This window comes from Lactuca serriola, chromosome 4, assembly GCF_051521515.1.
Source record: "Lactuca serriola cultivar US96UC23 chromosome 4, Lser_US96UC23_V15, whole genome shotgun sequence".
NCBI lineage: Eukaryota > Viridiplantae > Streptophyta > Magnoliopsida > Asterales > Asteraceae > Lactuca > Lactuca serriola.
This window is the reverse complement of record NC_136411.1, coordinates 143,806,734-143,823,881: the sequence shown is the minus strand read 5'-3', so window position 1 is coordinate 143,823,881 and position 17,148 is coordinate 143,806,734. Positions and strand designations below refer to the sequence as shown.

The 17,148-nt window shown below is 33.6% G+C and overlaps 3 protein-coding genes and 1 non-coding gene across 4 annotated transcripts; 1 reads left to right on the top strand and 3 right to left on the bottom strand.

Moving 5' to 3' along the window:
• Nucleotides 1–767: 767 nt before the first annotated feature.
• On the bottom strand, nt 768–3,151 carry ACP4 (acyl carrier protein 4). Its single transcript, XM_079040113.1, has 4 exons — nt 2,986–3,151; nt 1,976–2,080; nt 1,727–1,849; nt 768–1,079 (listed from the first exon to the last, which is right to left on the bottom strand). Exons 1-4 carry the CDS (start codon nt 3,043–3,045, stop codon nt 945–947), a joined length of 423 nt encoding a protein of 140 aa, XP_078896239.1. The 5' UTR covers nt 3,046–3,151; the 3' UTR covers nt 768–944.
• Nucleotides 3,152–3,354: 203 nt separating this feature from the next.
• Nucleotides 3,355–3,428, bottom strand: TRNAV-AAC (transfer RNA valine (anticodon AAC)). Its single transcript has one exon. It is a non-coding gene; the product is annotated as a tRNA-Val (tRNA).
• Nucleotides 3,429–7,365: 3,937 nt separating this feature from the next.
• LOC145102657 (mitochondrial phosphate carrier protein 3, mitochondrial-like) lies at nt 7,366–9,847 on the top strand. The gene is made up of 6 exons (XM_079040112.1): nt 7,366–7,910; nt 8,466–8,827; nt 8,927–8,970; nt 9,055–9,269; nt 9,359–9,483; nt 9,599–9,847. The coding sequence occupies exons 1-6, from the start codon at nt 7,656–7,658 to the stop codon at nt 9,663–9,665; spliced, it is 1,068 nt and encodes a 355-aa protein (XP_078896238.1). The 5' UTR covers nt 7,366–7,655; the 3' UTR covers nt 9,666–9,847.
• Nucleotides 9,848–12,004: 2,157 nt separating this feature from the next.
• On the bottom strand, nt 12,005–15,131 carry LOC145102656 (Polynucleotide adenylyltransferase family protein). The gene is made up of 13 exons (XM_079040111.1): nt 14,884–15,131; nt 14,721–14,800; nt 14,537–14,643; nt 14,282–14,463; nt 14,052–14,191; nt 13,855–13,927; nt 13,738–13,783; nt 13,538–13,647; nt 13,223–13,330; nt 13,098–13,157; nt 12,947–13,008; nt 12,501–12,816; nt 12,005–12,419 (listed from the first exon to the last, which is right to left on the bottom strand). The coding sequence occupies exons 1-13, from the start codon at nt 14,962–14,964 to the stop codon at nt 12,216–12,218; spliced, it is 1,569 nt and encodes a 522-aa protein (XP_078896237.1). The 5' UTR covers nt 14,965–15,131; the 3' UTR covers nt 12,005–12,215.
• Nucleotides 15,132–17,148: the final 2,017 nt, after the last annotated feature.

Sequence of the window (17,148 nt, the reverse complement as noted above, 5' to 3'; positions counted from 1 at the left end):
TCAATTCCTAGAGGGACAAAAATTATTCTTCCATGGGAGCTCCTACAACCAATTTAAAGGATCTTCACATGAATCCAAATGATTTGAAAGATGCAGCATCTACAACAGTTTCATGTTTGTATGCTAGAGCTTCACATGATTTTGATAATAGTGTTTGATCTTGTTGTAAGGATAGAACTCTACAATGTGCAAGTAATAAAACTATATCTATAATTTGTCAAGTTAAACGTGAAGATGCAAGAACTCAGGTATGTAATTTAATTTTTTGTTTGTTATGAGATTGCATTCTGTTTTATTTTTGATTCATGGAACTTGGAACTTGGAAGGTGTTTGCTCTTATGAATGTATTTGTTCTATTTTGGAATATTCTATTCAAATTAGGACTAAGAGATGACAATGTTTTGCTTATTATAAAAAAAATATCCTAAATGTAGTATTTATAAAAAAAATGTTATAAATTAAATGGTAAATCATAAAGGAATTATTATAAAAAAATGTTGTATGAGGGTAATATAGTCATTTTGCACGATCAGTCAGAAGCAATATCAAACAACAAGTTTCAGTCAGAAGCTAACCCAGTCAGAACTTCTAACTCAGTCGGCTTCTAACCCAGTCAACAACTATCAAACCCTAAGTATCATTCTATCTCTGATTAATTAAGCAATCTATATCAGTTTCTAACGTGAACAATCTAGGAAAATGGACCATTAAAGGGTTATCAAGAATATACATAAAATATAACATTTCCATCGATCCAAAAACACATATACATAAAACATAACATTCCCATAGATCCAAAAACACGTCTCATTAAATCCAAAAATCTAGCGAATAATTGATCATACTTATGATTTTTTTCTCGATTCCAAACAAAATCTTGAAATGAATGAATTGTTTAATATATCGGGTGACCTAAGAAATCATAATTATAATGATGATAACATTCAAGCCGTTGCGTTTTTCTTCTCAACAAGTTTCTCAATAAGGTCAGCAGCTTCCTGAACCGTAGTTATGTTTTGGGAATTCTCCTCTTCAACACTGATGCCAAATTCTTCTTCTAATGTCATCACTATTTCAACCTACATTTATCCAAATATTCATGGTCCCATTTAGATCACGTTCTTATAATAGGTAACCTAGTAATAAAAACATAAACTTATATACATAGTCTTGGATTGCAATCCGATTATATATTTTGTAATCTAGTCATAATTTTTGTGCATCTTGTTCATGCAAAACACAAATCAAGAACAAATATATAAAATTTTATCTAAGCGTATTATATTGTCTTATTAGTTATTACAAAGCATTAACATTATAGCCATTAGCTATAACAGTAGGCGTAAGTTATGAAAATGGTCCTTGTGGTTTGAGAAATTTGCTTTTCAGTCCAATGTAAAAATTGATTTTCTTGCAAGGATTGTTCTTATTGTTTTATTTTCTTGCAAATTAAGAAACTAGCAGCCAAATTGATCATATTTATATATAATAAATAAATAAATAAATAAATAAACCTAATAGCTGAGGTCAGATTTAATGACCAAGAAATGATAATTGCAAGAAAATAAAACCACAAAGATTGTCCTGGAAATCAAAACTTGGACAAAATCCAACTTTCACCAAACCGTATCTAATAATAATCGGAACAATAACACGTTGTTTTGAAGAGTTTGGTCATAAAGTTGGTTAGTAGAAATAATAAATTTAAGCAATGACGAAAATATACCGTATCAAGGGAATCGGCACCAAGGGCTGAGAATTTAGAGTCGGGTTCAACCACAGAGTCTGCTGACAAAGCCAATTGCGTCTTAACAATTTCACAAACTTTGGTCACTGTCTCTGGCTTTGCCTATATATTATCAAATTGTATGATTTACCAATATCAATATTAATTATTTAATAGTCCGATATAAACATAATCACCTGCATATATATTTGATTTTTGATAAACAAAATAGGAAAGAGAATTACTTACTGCACAAGAGATTTGAAAACGGGATGCTCTCAGTCTCAAGCAAGGGACACCACTTGTGACCCGACCCAATGAGACTAACTTGTGTATCGAAGGTTTGGCTATTATCTATGAGAAGCAACAAATTAAATTAATGTGAGTAGGTTACAATTAAGTGTTCATTTCAGCTTATTTATGTATCTATAATAAATGAGCGATTTGATCAGCCATATTTACTTAATATGGGTCGTTGGTAATATTATTAAAAATGGTCAAAATGTACCATGTTGATAAAAAAGTTATTGAAGTACATCCTTAATCACTAAATTAAAATATATATTATTGCACTAATATAGTTTTATAATCATATTTAACAAAATAGTTATATATGATGACAAAAAATCAACTCAATGACTCAATCCAATGCAATGCATGCGTCTTAAATTTTAAATCTTTGCATCCATTGCTGAAATCACCAATTTTACATTCTCTATTTACAATTTTACATACAGGCATAAATACATATGACTACAGACATATACATCTTATCTTATTTACATAATAAACTTGAGAACATTAATAGAAGGCGCAACTCAGAATTAAGATTAGGATTTATATATAGGCGGCTAAATAAACATTAGTAGTGAATAATAAAGGGTTATATATAATCGTTTCTTTTATTGAGTTCTATTATATACGTGTTCAAATAATTCTTTTTAAATCAATTTAGCACACACCTTGACATTTTTAGCCAATATTGTGTAGCCCAATATCTTTATTCCTCAAGAACCTACCAATCTAATTACCATTTTGTAATGCTTCAAGCCAAAATTAAGTAAGCATATATAATTAGCACAATAACCTCTAACCATATTATAAATTGAATTGATGATATTACACATTAATGTACTACTTTTTACAGGCTTTCGGAATATTGAATCACCTACATCAATACCATAATGGTGAATAAACTAAAACATGGAACTTTGGTATTTTAGAAAGTAGAAATGGGAAGAAGAAGTCAAAGAGTTGACCTGATTGGTGTGCATGGAAGAAGTCGTGAACTTAACACAAGTGATCGGAACAGCAGCCATTGCGAGGTGAATGGGAGTTTTCGTTGGTTTTTTTGTGTGGGGATTATGAGATTATGAGATTAGGGTGTGCGTTAGAAAGGACTGGTCGACTTTACGACGTCGTAATGGACAGTCAAGTGAGTTAATGGATATCGTTTTGAGGTACGAGTGGCGTGAATTAACCCACACGGGGTGCACCCTATCCAATCCAGATACAGAATCTACTTTACCAGCTGGCTGACGTGGCGGATCACTTTGGTGAGTCATGGATGATGACTCACGAGTCACGTGCTCGTTTTGAAAACAAAAAATATTTGAAAATAAAATATGTGGCTTCACCCGGGTTCGAACCGGAGACCTTCAGTGTGTTAGACTGACGTGATAACCAACTACACCACGAAACCATTTTTATCATAATCTTTATTTTTATTTTAAATACATTGTAATCAAAATGAAAAGTTTTTATTTTTTTATTATTTATTAAATTATAAAAGAATAATATACAGAGTTTAAATTATATAACATTTTATTGTTTTATTGAATAAGTTTACATGTTAAACTTTCTATCACCCGTAGGGTTGGTTTTAATAGAAAAATTTTGGGTTGAATTATATAAAAGTCCATGAAGGATTATACTGAAAAATCAAGAAACTGTGGTAATTTTCATACAATTTGTCATACAAAAGTTTATAAAACCTTAGCAAAAAAGGAGAAAATACATTAATGACCTCGTCTCTTACAGATAATGTTTATATATTGTGTAGAGTTTCGGACTTAAAGTGGAACATACGTGTAGATTGAAAAATAGATTTAGGAGTGTGTGAATTAATAGTAAAAAAGTCTTTTTATATATATTAACAACTTACAACTAGTAAACTACAAAATGTTACAATCCAATAACGATTAAGAATCACAAGAAACAAAAATAGACAAATATAAAAATAACATACAACCAAATTTTGATTATTTTAGTATAGGGATAAACATAAAACAGAAACAAAAATGTATTAGTTAAACAAATGATGAGTTGCTTTAACTCTTTCCATAACAATAGTTTAGGAAGACATAATTGTGTGTAGAAGGCTAGAAGCAATGTATTTTGAGACAATCTTCATTAGAAATATTGTATATTCAACATAAATGATCAAGAGTTAAAGCAGGGAAATCTCCCAACATTCTTCATGTTGCTGTTTGCTACACCTATCGGGGTGTTAAATACTTTGCAAGGCATCAAGAGAAAATTCATATGGGAAGGGGCTGGGGACGGAAAAAAAATACATTAGGTTTCGTGGGACAAAATTATTGCTCCAAAGAATATGGGAGGTTTGGGTGTGGGATTGATTAGGGCTCTTAATATTTCCCTATTAACCAAGTGGTGGCGGCGTTTGAGAACAAATCCGACAGCAAATTGGGTATGTGTTATTAAAGGAATCCATAACCTTTGTATTAGGCCCTCTAATATTATATCTAACAAATCTATTTCTGGTGTATGGAACAAGATTGCAAGTATTCAACATGACTTGACTAATATGGGAGAATTAGTATGGAGTGTGTGATTACGAAGCATGTTGGGAGAGGAGACGACACTATATTCTGGGTGGACCACTGGATGGGCGATGAACCTCTAAAATATGCATTTCCAAGGTTGTATCAACTAGAAAAGAAAAGGAGATGCCTGATTGAAGATAGAATTCAGTTTGGTGGTCCCTCGTGGGATTGGATCTCGCGACCATCCTCTGAAATCAACTTTGAAGAATTACACAATACTTTGGCATTGCTTGAGTCCTTTCAACCACGAACCTTAAATGACGGATGGAAATGTGGTATCACAGATGATGGTGAATTTCAGGTAGCTGGCCTCGGGAGAGAAATTGATAAACCTACAAACCAGATAATAGTGGATCGGGTGGAATGGATCTGTGAGGTTCCTATCAAAGTTATAGGCTTTATTTGGAGAGCAATGCAGATGTGTATCCCATCGCTATGTGCCCTTAAGATTAGAGGCATGTACATGGACTCGGTGTTGTGCAGTTATTGTCTAATAGATGAGGGGGATTCAGACCATATTTTGCTTTCATGCCCGTTAACTAAAACAGTCTGGACATGGATCCTTAAGTGGTTGCACTTGGGAAGGATAAGGATCGAAAAAACAACTTAATTACTATTTGTTATGGGGCGTTATGGTGGATTGAAAGACAAGGTGCGACAGAGTTCTCAAAAATATACGAGCTTCTCCAACAAAGTGGCTAATACTATTAAGTCTCAGGTGTTTGTTTGGATCAAACATAGACGTCTGAAATGTTGTTATAAATAGATTGATTGGTCAATTTCTCCTTTATTATGTATGTAAGCATTTTGTACTTACAGTCCTGTTTCTTCCTCTACCGTCTAGTGACTTGCTAGGCGGTCGGTGGCGGGGGTTTATTAATATATTTGTTGGTTCCAAAAAAAAATTATAAATTTCTAACATGAAGTCTTAAATATTAATGATAAACATTAATTTTTTTATCCAAAATTTGGACTTGTCTTGTATTTTTGTATGTCGATGATTACAGCATATTCGTTGGTTCTTGTATTTTTGTATGTCGATCATATTATCCACAACTACTATTGCTTTCCAAAGATGAGAACTAGAGCATTTAGTTATAAAATACAAATACAATTTTATTGAATTAAAAATATCAACCATTATATTATACTATATATTAAAAATATCAACCATTATATTATACTATATATTAAAACAAAAGTCCTTATAAATATACAAAATACAAATACAATTTTATTGAATTAAAATATTAATCATTATATTATACTATATATTAAAACAAAAGTGTAATTTCACGTTTTCATATTTTGGCCACGTATATTTTCTAGTTCATAATTTAGCCACAAAAATTCATTTTTTGACATATTTAGTCCCTAGACTATAGTTTTGTGGTTTCACACTTTGGCCACAAAAGTTTCTTTTGTTGATAAAACTGACTCTTACACTTTCGTATGTTGGCACTTTCCACCCATACTTTGTAGAATGTCACTTTCGACACATTTATTTTGTAAAATATCACTTTTATCTAGATCTGGCAAACGTGTCGTGTCGTGTCGTCTCGGGTTCGTAACGTGTCGTGTCAAGATATTAAACGGGTTGAGAGGGTTTGACCCTAACCTAACCCCGTTTAATTATTGTGTCTTGTTATGTCAACATGTTTATTTTCGTGTCGATTCTATGTCGAGTTTCAGGTTAAGGTTTAAACCTTATAAATATGTTGTGTGATGTTAGGTTGAAACGTTTTAAATGTTGAAAAGTAAGAAACAGGGAGGAAAAATGAAAAAGTGAAATGCTAAAGTTGGGAGGTGGAATGAAAAAAAATCAGAGTAAGTTTAGAAAACAAAATGAACGAATTAGATTTAGGGAGCAAATAAAATAGACAGTGAGGAGGAGTAAAATTAAGTCACTTTGAAAGTTTGAATTTTACTTTTAATTATTGAGTTTGTATCACTACAAGTCTATAATATTTAAAATATTTATAAAAATATGAAATTTATAACAAATTATATATAATTAAACGGGTCATGTTCGAGTTGAAAGTTTTGACCATAACCCTAGTTGTTTGATTATCATGTTGTGTCGTGTCAACCCGTTTACATAAATGTGTCTAAATCTCTTACCCAATCCCGCTAATTTCATATCAAGTTCATGTCATGTCATGTCAGGTTTTTTCATGTCTACTTTTATCCCCTCAAATTTGAACATTGACATTTTTAACTCCGTAAACTTTCATATATTTCCATGTTTGAAGGTTTTGTCCATAGACTTTCGTTTGCGGCAAGTTTGCTCTCCCTACAGATAAATAAATAACATGTAACAAAATTTACATAATACCATTAGATAACAAGCGCACCATAACATAAAATCTTTTAATTTGGATCAACATTTTAAACAATACCTTGTATGCGTCTCCTGCGGAGTGGGGAATGGATAATTTTTAGTTTTTATTATTTTTCAAAAATATTAATAAAATAAATTATAATAAATGACATTGCTAAATTATAAATCTATTTTTATTAAGATACATGATAATATCACGATGAATAATAATTTCGAAAAGTAAGAAAAGGCGAAAAAGAGTTTTAAATAAAAGAAATATGAAAAAGGAAAAAAAAACTTCTAAAGTTACAAAATGAAATGAAAACAAAAAACTAAAATAACGAGTAGAATATGATTGAGTAATTAAATATGATTTGATTAATAATAAAAAAAAAGTTCGAAATATAATAAGGCTTTACTTAAATACATATATGACTGACCTTTGGCTCCTCCGAGTCTCTGACCATTACATTATCCATTTAGCTGTTTTAGCATAAAAAAACAAAAACAAAATACAATTTATAAATCAATTAATTTATTTATATGGATTTATTGTTGTAACCTTGTAGGCTCATAGCAAGAATCAACGTTGATTCGAATTCGAAATGTGACAGCCCAAAAGTATAAACCCTGGCAAGAAACCAACAAACCGTGAAAAACCCTTGGAATGCGCACTAACATTCTCAGGCTTCCAGTTTCATTCACAGAGGTGTAGCATAGCTATCTGCAAGGAGCAACACTACGCACAATCGCGATTGTGCTAATGGATGATTCGCTGCAATCTGTGATCCCGATGTTCCTCTACTCGTCTTCGTCATCTTCGAAGAATCTCATCGAATTTGAGCATTTGATTGCCAAACGACGGAATTCGTCTTCGTCTTTGTCGCCTCCGAGTGAGTTAGGTATGGAGATGTTTTCGCCTGCTTATTACGCAGCGTGTAGCATAGGCGGCATTTTTAGCTGTGGACTTACTCACATGGCGGTCACTCCGCTCGATCTTATCAAATGCAATATGCAGGTCGGTTTCTATCTCAATCTCTTGTCCATATGAATGTTTAGTGTATGAGTAGAAACTATTAGTTGAATCTATGAATGTGATGATTTCAAAAATCTTATTCGAAGGTGCCTTTTACATTGCTCAATACGATCATAATCTGATTTAGAATAGTAGACACGTATATGCGTCGTCGATACGCATCAATTTAGCTAATCACTTGTGAGGTTTATGATTTGTTATTAGGTTTTGTTTTTCATTTCGCCATGCCTTATACGAAATTCTGATCTGCTAGTGGAATGTATATTTAATAATTAACACATTCCAGCTTTATATATTGAGTTTGATAGGCGCATTACAGCAAATATTATAAACAAAGTTTTAGAGTATTTAAATATAGCTCTTGATAACCTCGATAAGCCATTCTTTAATGGCAAGATCAGAAAGCTACAGGCACTTACAGGATACTAAAACAAGAAGATGAAATAGTAACAGGACATCAGAATCTCACTTAGGTCGTTATCAATTCAGTTTTGTATCCTGAAATTGCATACATATAACATATATCCAAATGTTCAGATTAACCCTGCAAAATTCAAGAGCATATCTTCTGGTTTTGGAACATTACTGAAGGAGCAAGGAATCAAAGGGTTTTTTACAGGCTGGGTGCCAACATTGCTAGGTTACAGTGTACAAGGTGCTTGCAAATTTGGGTTTTATGAGTTCTTCAAGAAAGCCTACTCAGACATTTCTGGTCCAGAAAATGCAGCCAAGTATAAAACTTTGATCTACCTCGCTGGTTCTGCTTCTGCAGAACTTATTGCCGATATTGCCCTTTGCCCTTTTGAAGCAGTTAAGGTTCGTGTCCAAACAAATCCAGGATTTGCCAAGGGTTTCTCAGATGGCTTCCCAAAGTTCATCAATGCTGAAGGCACTGCAGGGTAGGAGCATATCATAAACATAAACTGTAACCAATTTTAGACCAATTAACTCTCTCTATTTAACCTTTTTTATTTTATTTTCTGCAAATTCTTCAACAGGTTGTACAAGGGGTTGGTACCTCTTTGGGGGCGACAAATTCCATGTAAGTTGATAAAATATTATAGAATTCATGATCCAAGGAGAATTGACTGACAATTGACAGTGGCAAAAATGTAAATATGTTCAGATACAATGATGAAGTTTGCATCATTTGAGACAATTGTAGAGATGATATACAAGCATGCAATTCCCATACCCAAAGATCAATGTAGCAAAAGCTTGCAGCTTGGAGTAAGCTTTGTTGGTGGTTATGTTGCTGGTGTATTCTGTGCTATTATTTCTCACCCTGCTGATAATTTGGTTTCTTTCCTTAATAACTCACAAGGAGCTACTGTTGGCAATGTGAGTCATCATTTATATATCCTTGTACAATATTTAAAAAAAAAAAACATTTATTTTTAGACGCATGATTTATTAAAACTTTGGTGCAGGCTGTAAAGGAGATAGGGTTGTTTGGTCTTTTCACACGTGGTCTTCCTCTTCGTATTCTAATGATTGGAACTCTTACTGGAGCACAATGGGGCATCTATGATGCTTTCAAAGTTCTTGTTGGCCTGTAAATTTCTTCTAACCTTAGACTATATTAGTAAAATTTTCTTCTTTATTTCCAATAGGAATATTAGAATATACAATATACATTGTATTTAAAAAGAATTTTTTTTTCTTTGTAGGCCTACTACAGGTGGTGCTCCTCCTATACGAAAGAAAACCACCAGACAAACTGACAAAATTGAGTGATTCTATATTTTCAACGAATTTTGATGGATATATAGCATTAGTAGTCATTTAGGGATTTTTTTTTCTTTCCTATTCAAGGTTTTTGGTCAAACCTTTTTGTACAGGGTGTATTCTGATCCTCCCTTCATCTTGGCCATCATCTAATGAGGTGTCCAACTAATCGGGTAAACAAATTTTTCTGAGGTGTTCTGGTTTCCTGATTTGTCAAAGCTATATGGTTTTCTTCTTGACACAATGAATGAATTCGATATAGAATCAAATATACTAACATCATATGATAACATGTTTCTAACCTATTCTATACATAAGCAAATCCTAGATTCAAGTTAATCTCACTCAATAATTGTCGTTGAACTCGGTTTTCATGATTATTGTTCTGATTTTCAAGATATAAATCCATAAATCACAAAACTAAACATCTACAACAAGTACTTGAACTTTATTATATGATTTGCAACAATGATCCTCCGATTCAACATAAATTGTAGCGTTTCTCAAATACCAACCAATAACATGAAAACTAACAATTACCTCGAATTATCCCTAACCGTCGATCATATTTGCACCACTTCTTAGACAACTTTTAAGTTGAATGAGATGGAATGTCAAGTTGGCATTCAATGAATGTGCATTGAACTATTGAATGGGAAAAGAAAATGCCACATTCTGAATTATTTTATATAAATGGTAGTCCACAAAGCTATTTAGAGTTCAATGGACTATAAATGTTACATGAAATGTATGAAAAATAAAACGAACGTGACAATTCATTATTATTATTATTATTATTATTATTATTATTATTATTATTATTTTGAAAGAGTAATAGTTCATTAATCTTAAAGAAAAATAAAGATGAAAAATGATCAATAATCTTATTTTCCCTTCTCTCAACTCCGTTCCATTAAAAAATTGGGAAACACTTTTTCTCATGTATTTCCACTTCCTTTCACTTTTCTTCGTAAAAAAGACTCGGGTACACAGTTTTAAGCAGTGTTGCAAAACTCGGCCTATTCGGCCGAGTACTCGGAAACGGCCCTCCACCGAGGCGAGTATGTCAACTCGATCAAAAAACTCGGATTTAGTCAAAATCGACCAAAAATCGGTCAAACTCTGTCAAAAATCGGACAAACTCGGTCCAACTCGGGCCTACTCGGTCAAACTCGGTCAAATGGTCAAAATTGTCATAAAAGGAGAAAAAAATCAAGAATTTCAAGATTAATATGTATAATGCACTTAATGATTTATTATTTAACACAAACATATGATTATTACTATATATATATATATATATATATATATATATATATATATATATATATATATATATATATATATATATATATATCTTAAATTTTTATTAATTATCCACGTAGTGAGACAATTATGTGTATTTCAGTTTTTATGTATTCACATATATCTAATTTTGGTTATATATTTCAATCAAATTATGATTTTAACTTATGATTTTGACATATATAATTTTCCTTAAATTATTTCTACATGAATTACCGAATCCGAGTACTCCCAGAGTACTCGCTACTCCCCAGTCGGTTGAGCAGGTACTGAATAGCGAGTTTTACAACCTTGGTTTTAAGTGCGGAGAGAATGGGGAAATAATGCGACGACTGAGTTGATAGAAGAAAAATATGGTGAATACATCCATTGGTCTTAGTATATTGTTCTCCTCATCGTTATTGGTCTTAGAATATTGTTCTCCTCATCATTATTGATTGATTCTCATAAAGAACCTCTCCAGTTTTGCTTTCTTTTCAATCTTGCTTGTGTTTCCAAGGTGTTTTGGGTATACAACGAGATTTGCAAATTGCAATTAATTATTCTCAAATCCCTAACCCCCTTCTAACTAAATGCAAATTGCCAAACCATTTTACCATAAACATAATCTCACCTTTTCAAAAAAAAAAAAAAAAAAAAATCTAATTTTGATTTTCATTTCCTTAGAATCATACAAATTGACTTTGACCCAGACGTCCATGTGTGTCTAAACTCACTAACAGCATCCAAATTTTTTTCAAAGGTCAACCTTTTAAATCTTCCCGTCTAGTATTCTTAATACGGCTAACTGGTATGCTTAGTTCTCAGAGTCCCACTTAACCAGAGAAGTGAAGAAAATGGATGGTACCAAGATGAAAGGAAAAAAAAAAATGTTCCAAAGTTTTTTTTTAATGGAACAAATTGGATCTTGAATATAAGCCTGGAATGTAAATTTCTCTTTTCTTCCTTTCATCCGAAAACACAAAAAATACAACTCATATCAACCTTGGTCAAATTAGTATTTCTAAGAATCTCATTAGTCATTACCCTAAAAACAACTATAATACATGAAAATACAATGAACCAATCCCCATAAAAAAACCCAAATTCGCGGTTATTCAACCAAATGTTACAGACTCCCTTGGCCGGGTTTTCTTAAAAAATAAATAAACATAATATAACAAATCAACTTTTTCTAAAAACTATTTTCTTGTAATCCACAGATTCTTTAATTTCATGAATTGATATATAATATCACACACTACACCTATGACCTTAACCACAACCAATGTCTAATGGGTATACAGTATCAAACACAACCCTAGCAAACACATGCCTCACTTCCTGTAAACTCCCCATACCTAACAACTCATAATCAATCTTCCCACCTTGCTTCCCCACAAACCCCACCTCCTTACCTTTATTAACACACTCAAATATCTTCACTCCCTTTAAATACAAATGCAAAGACACAAACACCTGCACAAGTAATAAAATAAATATCAAACCAACTTTCAATATATATTTTCTTTTTTAAAAAAGAGCTAATCAACCACTTACCAAATCAGAATAAGGTGCTTTAGGGTAGCCACTCATTGCTTGTGAGACATAATACGAATCAGTCATGTTAGACAATGCTCTACTAACAAACACCCCAAGATCCAAAACCTGTTTTTTTAGTGTCTTTAGGTCAAGATCTTGAGGCTCTGATAATTCATGGTAGATTCCTTTAGCATGTGGTTTGGAAATCCTTTTAGCCATGCTAACAGCTTCGTTCATATCTCCTCCATTGTGTACAGCAAGACTAAATACAGCAACAACCAAAGGGTCCCTTGGTTTATCTAATAACGCCATGTGGAACGCCAAGATTGCCACCCTGTAAACATATGGATTAGGTAGTGTTTGGTATTTGCATCCAGTAATTGAAAAAAAAGGGAAACACCGGAATGGAATATGCTCATTCGGTCATTCCATTCCCATTGTGATTCCATTCCATTCCATCGTACCATAAACTACTATGACATGGCCGATCCGGTGCAAGGAGCTTATCCATGTTTGAAAACAATGACTACAGTTTAAATAATAGTAGTTAAATAAATATAAAGATTAAAATTTTTATATTATGAATAGGTTTTATAAAGCTTGATAAATAAATACCAAGAGCATGTTAGTCTTCTTGTCACGTCTCCTAAAACCATCACGAACAAAATATGCAGCCTGAAAATACAAGAGCGTGTCAAAATACATATAAATTAATTAAAAATTAGTGACAAAAATGTTACCTGAATTGGTAAGAGCAATTCTAAAAGACCAAATCTCCATAATAACCTTAATGAAGGTTCTGCAGAACCATATGCTAACATGTAATTCACTTCCATAAGATGCCTCCCCTTTAACAAATAAACCAACCATATCATAATTTTTTAATTAATTAATATCCATATCACATAGAACAAAACAGGACAGAACAGAAAAGACCAGAGTGTCGGAACATGAAAGTCTTGTACTATGTTTGACCTGGGACTGAGACAGGCAGTTTTTTGTCCTACACAGAAAAAGTAGGACAAAAGACGTAAATGCCCTTCTCATTTTTGTACCTTATCGAGTGGAAGAACAGAGGGTGCAAGGTGTTTTATTGCACGCGCGGTATCTCTAGAAAAACCAAACCCTAAACGAGCAGCGATTCTAATGGCACGTAGTATACGAGCTTCAACAAAGGGGAATACTTATTATTTAAGATTTAGATTTAATAAAGCTTATTGCTTGAATTAAAATAAAATAAAATTCAAAAACTAACCACAATCTTCCACCAATGAGAAGCTGGCAGGATGAATAGTCCGCACCTAAAACCAAAATTACATTAATACCATAAAAAAAAAGCCTAAAGAGACTTTACAGTTTACAGAAAGTATACTTTAGCTTTTCTAATATCATCAATTCCTCCAACATAGTCATAAATTGTATTCACATATGGATCAAACATCAATCTGAAAAATGGGAACAAGAAAAAGAAATATCATTATCGGGATTTTAAAAAAAAAATAGTTTTGAAAAAAAAGGAAAGAACAAAAAGATTCATGGAAGTGAACCAATGGAAACCAAAGAAGAAACCCGTTTATTGTTAAATCCCGTTGCATACAATTCCTCCAACGAGTATAATCTTTCTCCTCAAATCCTTCATGTCGTTCAAAAGCTATATCAGATTCCATTGACTGATTTCTATTTCTTGCTGAAGTGCTAAAACTAGAAACCTATAAAACATAAGTCAAAATTCAAAATAGTATTACTTATCATATGTTTTTGAAAATTGAGCATCCGATGAATAATAGAAAGCTACAAACCTCTACAATATCATCACCAACATGCACATGGCAAATAGGAAATCGTCTCCCAACAATCTCACACCTAGAAAAAGTTTTCATCACCTCTTTTAATTCTGCTGTAGTTAATACATCAAAGTCTTTTGGTGTGCGGTTTAGTATTAGATCGCGTACGCAACCACCAACGAGGTAAACATCAAATCCTACACAAAAACAAATCATTTTGATTCTCAAAACTGATTTTTTTTATTTGTTCCAAGTTGTGAAATGATTTACCTTTTCTTTTGAGACCATTTAGGACTATCCTTGTAGGCTTTGAAATCATCGAATCTGATATTCCAAGTTCCTTCGAGCTCAACCTTTTCCACTCCGATGCCATTTTTCTACCTTCAATTCGAAAATATATGAATCACAGAATCAGAGTAGGATCGTATCGATTAATATCAGACGAGAATTGGACATGCCTTTTTTAACGGAATCGGTGGAGAAACCATCTGGCTCGTCAATTGTTTTGATGGCTGCAATAGAACTCAGTCGAACCTTCACATACAAACGTAATGTTTATACAAAACTCAATAAAAGGAATGAAAAAAAAACAGAGTAAATGGAGATATGGAAATTACAGTGGAAACGCGACGAAGGAGAGATGAATTGAGGCGAAAATGGGGATGACACGAAGTTCCGAAAGCTAGACTAATTGCCATTTGGATATGGTATAAGGAGAATAATAAGTTATTAACCAGTCATATTTAGAAACTGGTAGTAGGGTTTTAGAGATGAAGAAGAAAGGGTTTAAAAGTTCAACAATAGTGGTCACAGTTACAGAGCCAATGAAGGCGGTGAAGGAAAGATACATTTAGATTTTTTTGAAAGATATTGAAGTGGGTTTCTTTGTTTGGGTTATGTTAGAGCATATGGCCCTTTTTGGCAATGAACTTGGGCCGTAAGATTTTGGAATGGTTTTTAAAACTGTTTGGTTGGTATGGGCAATGTCCACGTGTTATTGTGATCTGATACCCAAAAAACACCGCCATAACGGCTGTAAGGTATTTTCCGTTATCGTGGCAACTGGAGGTAAAGTTGTTTTTTTTTGCTTGAATTTTGGGAGAAACGGTCACAACAAAAAAAAAAAAAAAAAAATTACATTTTAACTATATTATAAATACACGTGCGCATGCGCGCGCATATATATATATATATATATATATATATATATATATATATATATATATATATATATATATATATATATATATATATTATAAAGCATTTTTAGTCAAATGTTGAATTTTAAGTCGTACAAGCCTTATTGCACTGTTTACAATAATTTTATGCATTGAATTTTATTTGGTCAACAAAATATAAGTCAATGATAAGAACTGGTCACGAAGACTAATTCAAATAGTCATCCCCATAATTTTTTGCGTAACATATGGAAAGTTTGGTCATGAAGACTCATTCAAATCCCCAAGCCCATTCATCGGCTCCCCGTCGCCTATATCTCCCATCTTCCTGTGGTAGGATTCAGAAAACCTTAGCATCCCTCCTTCAAGTCACCACCATCAACACCACTCACCACCGCAGCCATCACCATCGATCAGTCACAAATTCATGTCCAAGTTAAACCATCATTCCCTCTAATTCTGCGTATTGAATTGGTCAAAACCAATTGAATTGGTTAGATCACGTTATATATCATCTCAGTCTTCTCCGCAAAACCTGGATCTAACGATCCATCACAGCCAACTTAGTTTTTTGTTTCTCCCTTACAGCCGATGTTGCCTTCTCGAAGATTTTAAGGGCAAATCCATTTAAGACAGGTATGTTTCCTTTAATATTTAGTGATTTTGGGTTTCATTTTGTACTTCTTTTTGAGTTTTGAATATCATATATGAGTTTGGGACAGTGGACAGAGAATCGCACGATCAGGGACCACCATAGATGTAACATCCGGGATTTCAGGTATATTAATTAATGTTCTTATTTTGAGTTTTGTGAAGGGACTCGGCGAGTTGGTGCGTAGACTCGCCGAGTTGAGACGCGGGTTTTCACCCGGATTGATGTCCGGACTCGGTGAGTCTGCGTTGTTTAATGAAACCCTAATTTCTCGGGTTTGAGGCCTATTTAAAGGGCCTTATGGCCGTCATTTGCGCTCATTAGTCCCCAGAGTGAAACCCTAGAGCATTTGAGTGATTCAAGTGAGGGAAGGAGCCATTGTTGATTCTTGGAGTTGTTGACTAGCAAGGGAAGAGAAGATCTAGCCAAGAGGAAGCAAGAGAGGGGTGGATTCTTGAAGAACTAAGGTCCAGGACATCACATCTGAGGTACCATTCGAATCCTTCTTTGTTATTGTGATGTTCATATAGATTTAGGGTTTTTGAACCCATTTGTGGCTAGATCTAGCATCCTCATGGTCCCTTGGCGAGTTATGGCTCTGAATCTAGACCCATAGAGGTCCAGAGCACCTCCTTGCCCAAGCTTTATGTGCATCCATGGAGGTTTTAGATTGGGATCTATGTATTCGAGGCTAAACCTCCATTAATGAGCTATTTGATGCTTAATGAGCACCAAGACTCGGACTTTACGTGGTCAATAAGCTTAAGGGGACTGGATCTATGAGTTACTAGAGTGGATCTGACCTTAGAAGGTCGTTTGAGGTTGTGCATGGAATGCACTCGTCGAGTCCTATCCCAGACTCGGCGAGTTGGTACGGGTTGTTCAGAGACTTCGGACCAGGGACTGAGTAACCGAGTCGGGTGAGTGACTCGGTGAGTTGGAAGAGATTCAGAGAGAATCGGGTTCCTGTAGGGACTCGGCGAGCCCACGCCAGACTCGGCGAGTCGGGTCAACCGTTGACCGTTGACCGTTGACCAGGGTTGACTAGTTTG

What these genes read in the sequence shown, in the direction of transcription:
- ACP4 (XM_079040113.1), bottom strand. Translation starts at nt 3,045, where the DNA reads ATGGCTGCTGTTCCGATCACTTGTGTTAAGTTCACGACTTCTTCCATG. An exon ending in GTTTTCAAATCTCTTGTGCA is followed by an intron (nt 1,850 to 1,975) that starts GTAAGTAATTCT and finishes GATAATATATAG; the next exon opens with GCAAAGCCAGAGACAGTGAC. An exon ending in GTGCCGATTCCCTTGATACG is followed by an intron (nt 1,080 to 1,726) that starts GTATATTTTCGT and finishes GGATAAATGTAG; the next exon opens with GTTGAAATAGTGATGACATT.
- LOC145102657 (XM_079040112.1), top strand. Translation starts at nt 7,656, where the DNA reads ATGGATGATTCGCTGCAATCTGTGATCCCGATGTTCCTCTACTCGTCT. An exon ending in AATGCTGAAGGCACTGCAGG is followed by an intron (nt 8,828 to 8,926) that starts GTAGGAGCATAT and finishes ATTCTTCAACAG; the next exon opens with GTTGTACAAGGGGTTGGTAC. An exon ending in AAGGAGCTACTGTTGGCAAT is followed by an intron (nt 9,270 to 9,358) that starts GTGAGTCATCAT and finishes ACTTTGGTGCAG; the next exon opens with GCTGTAAAGGAGATAGGGTT.
- LOC145102656 (XM_079040111.1), bottom strand. Translation starts at nt 14,964, where the DNA reads ATGGCAATTAGTCTAGCTTTCGGAACTTCGTGTCATCCCCATTTTCGC. An exon ending in TTGGTGATGATATTGTAGAG is followed by an intron (nt 14,192 to 14,281) that starts GTTTGTAGCTTT and finishes TATGTTTTATAG; the next exon opens with GTTTCTAGTTTTAGCACTTC. An exon ending in CTCATTGGTGGAAGATTGTG is followed by an intron (nt 13,648 to 13,737) that starts GTTAGTTTTTGA and finishes CCTTTGTTGAAG; the next exon opens with CTCGTATACTACGTGCCATT.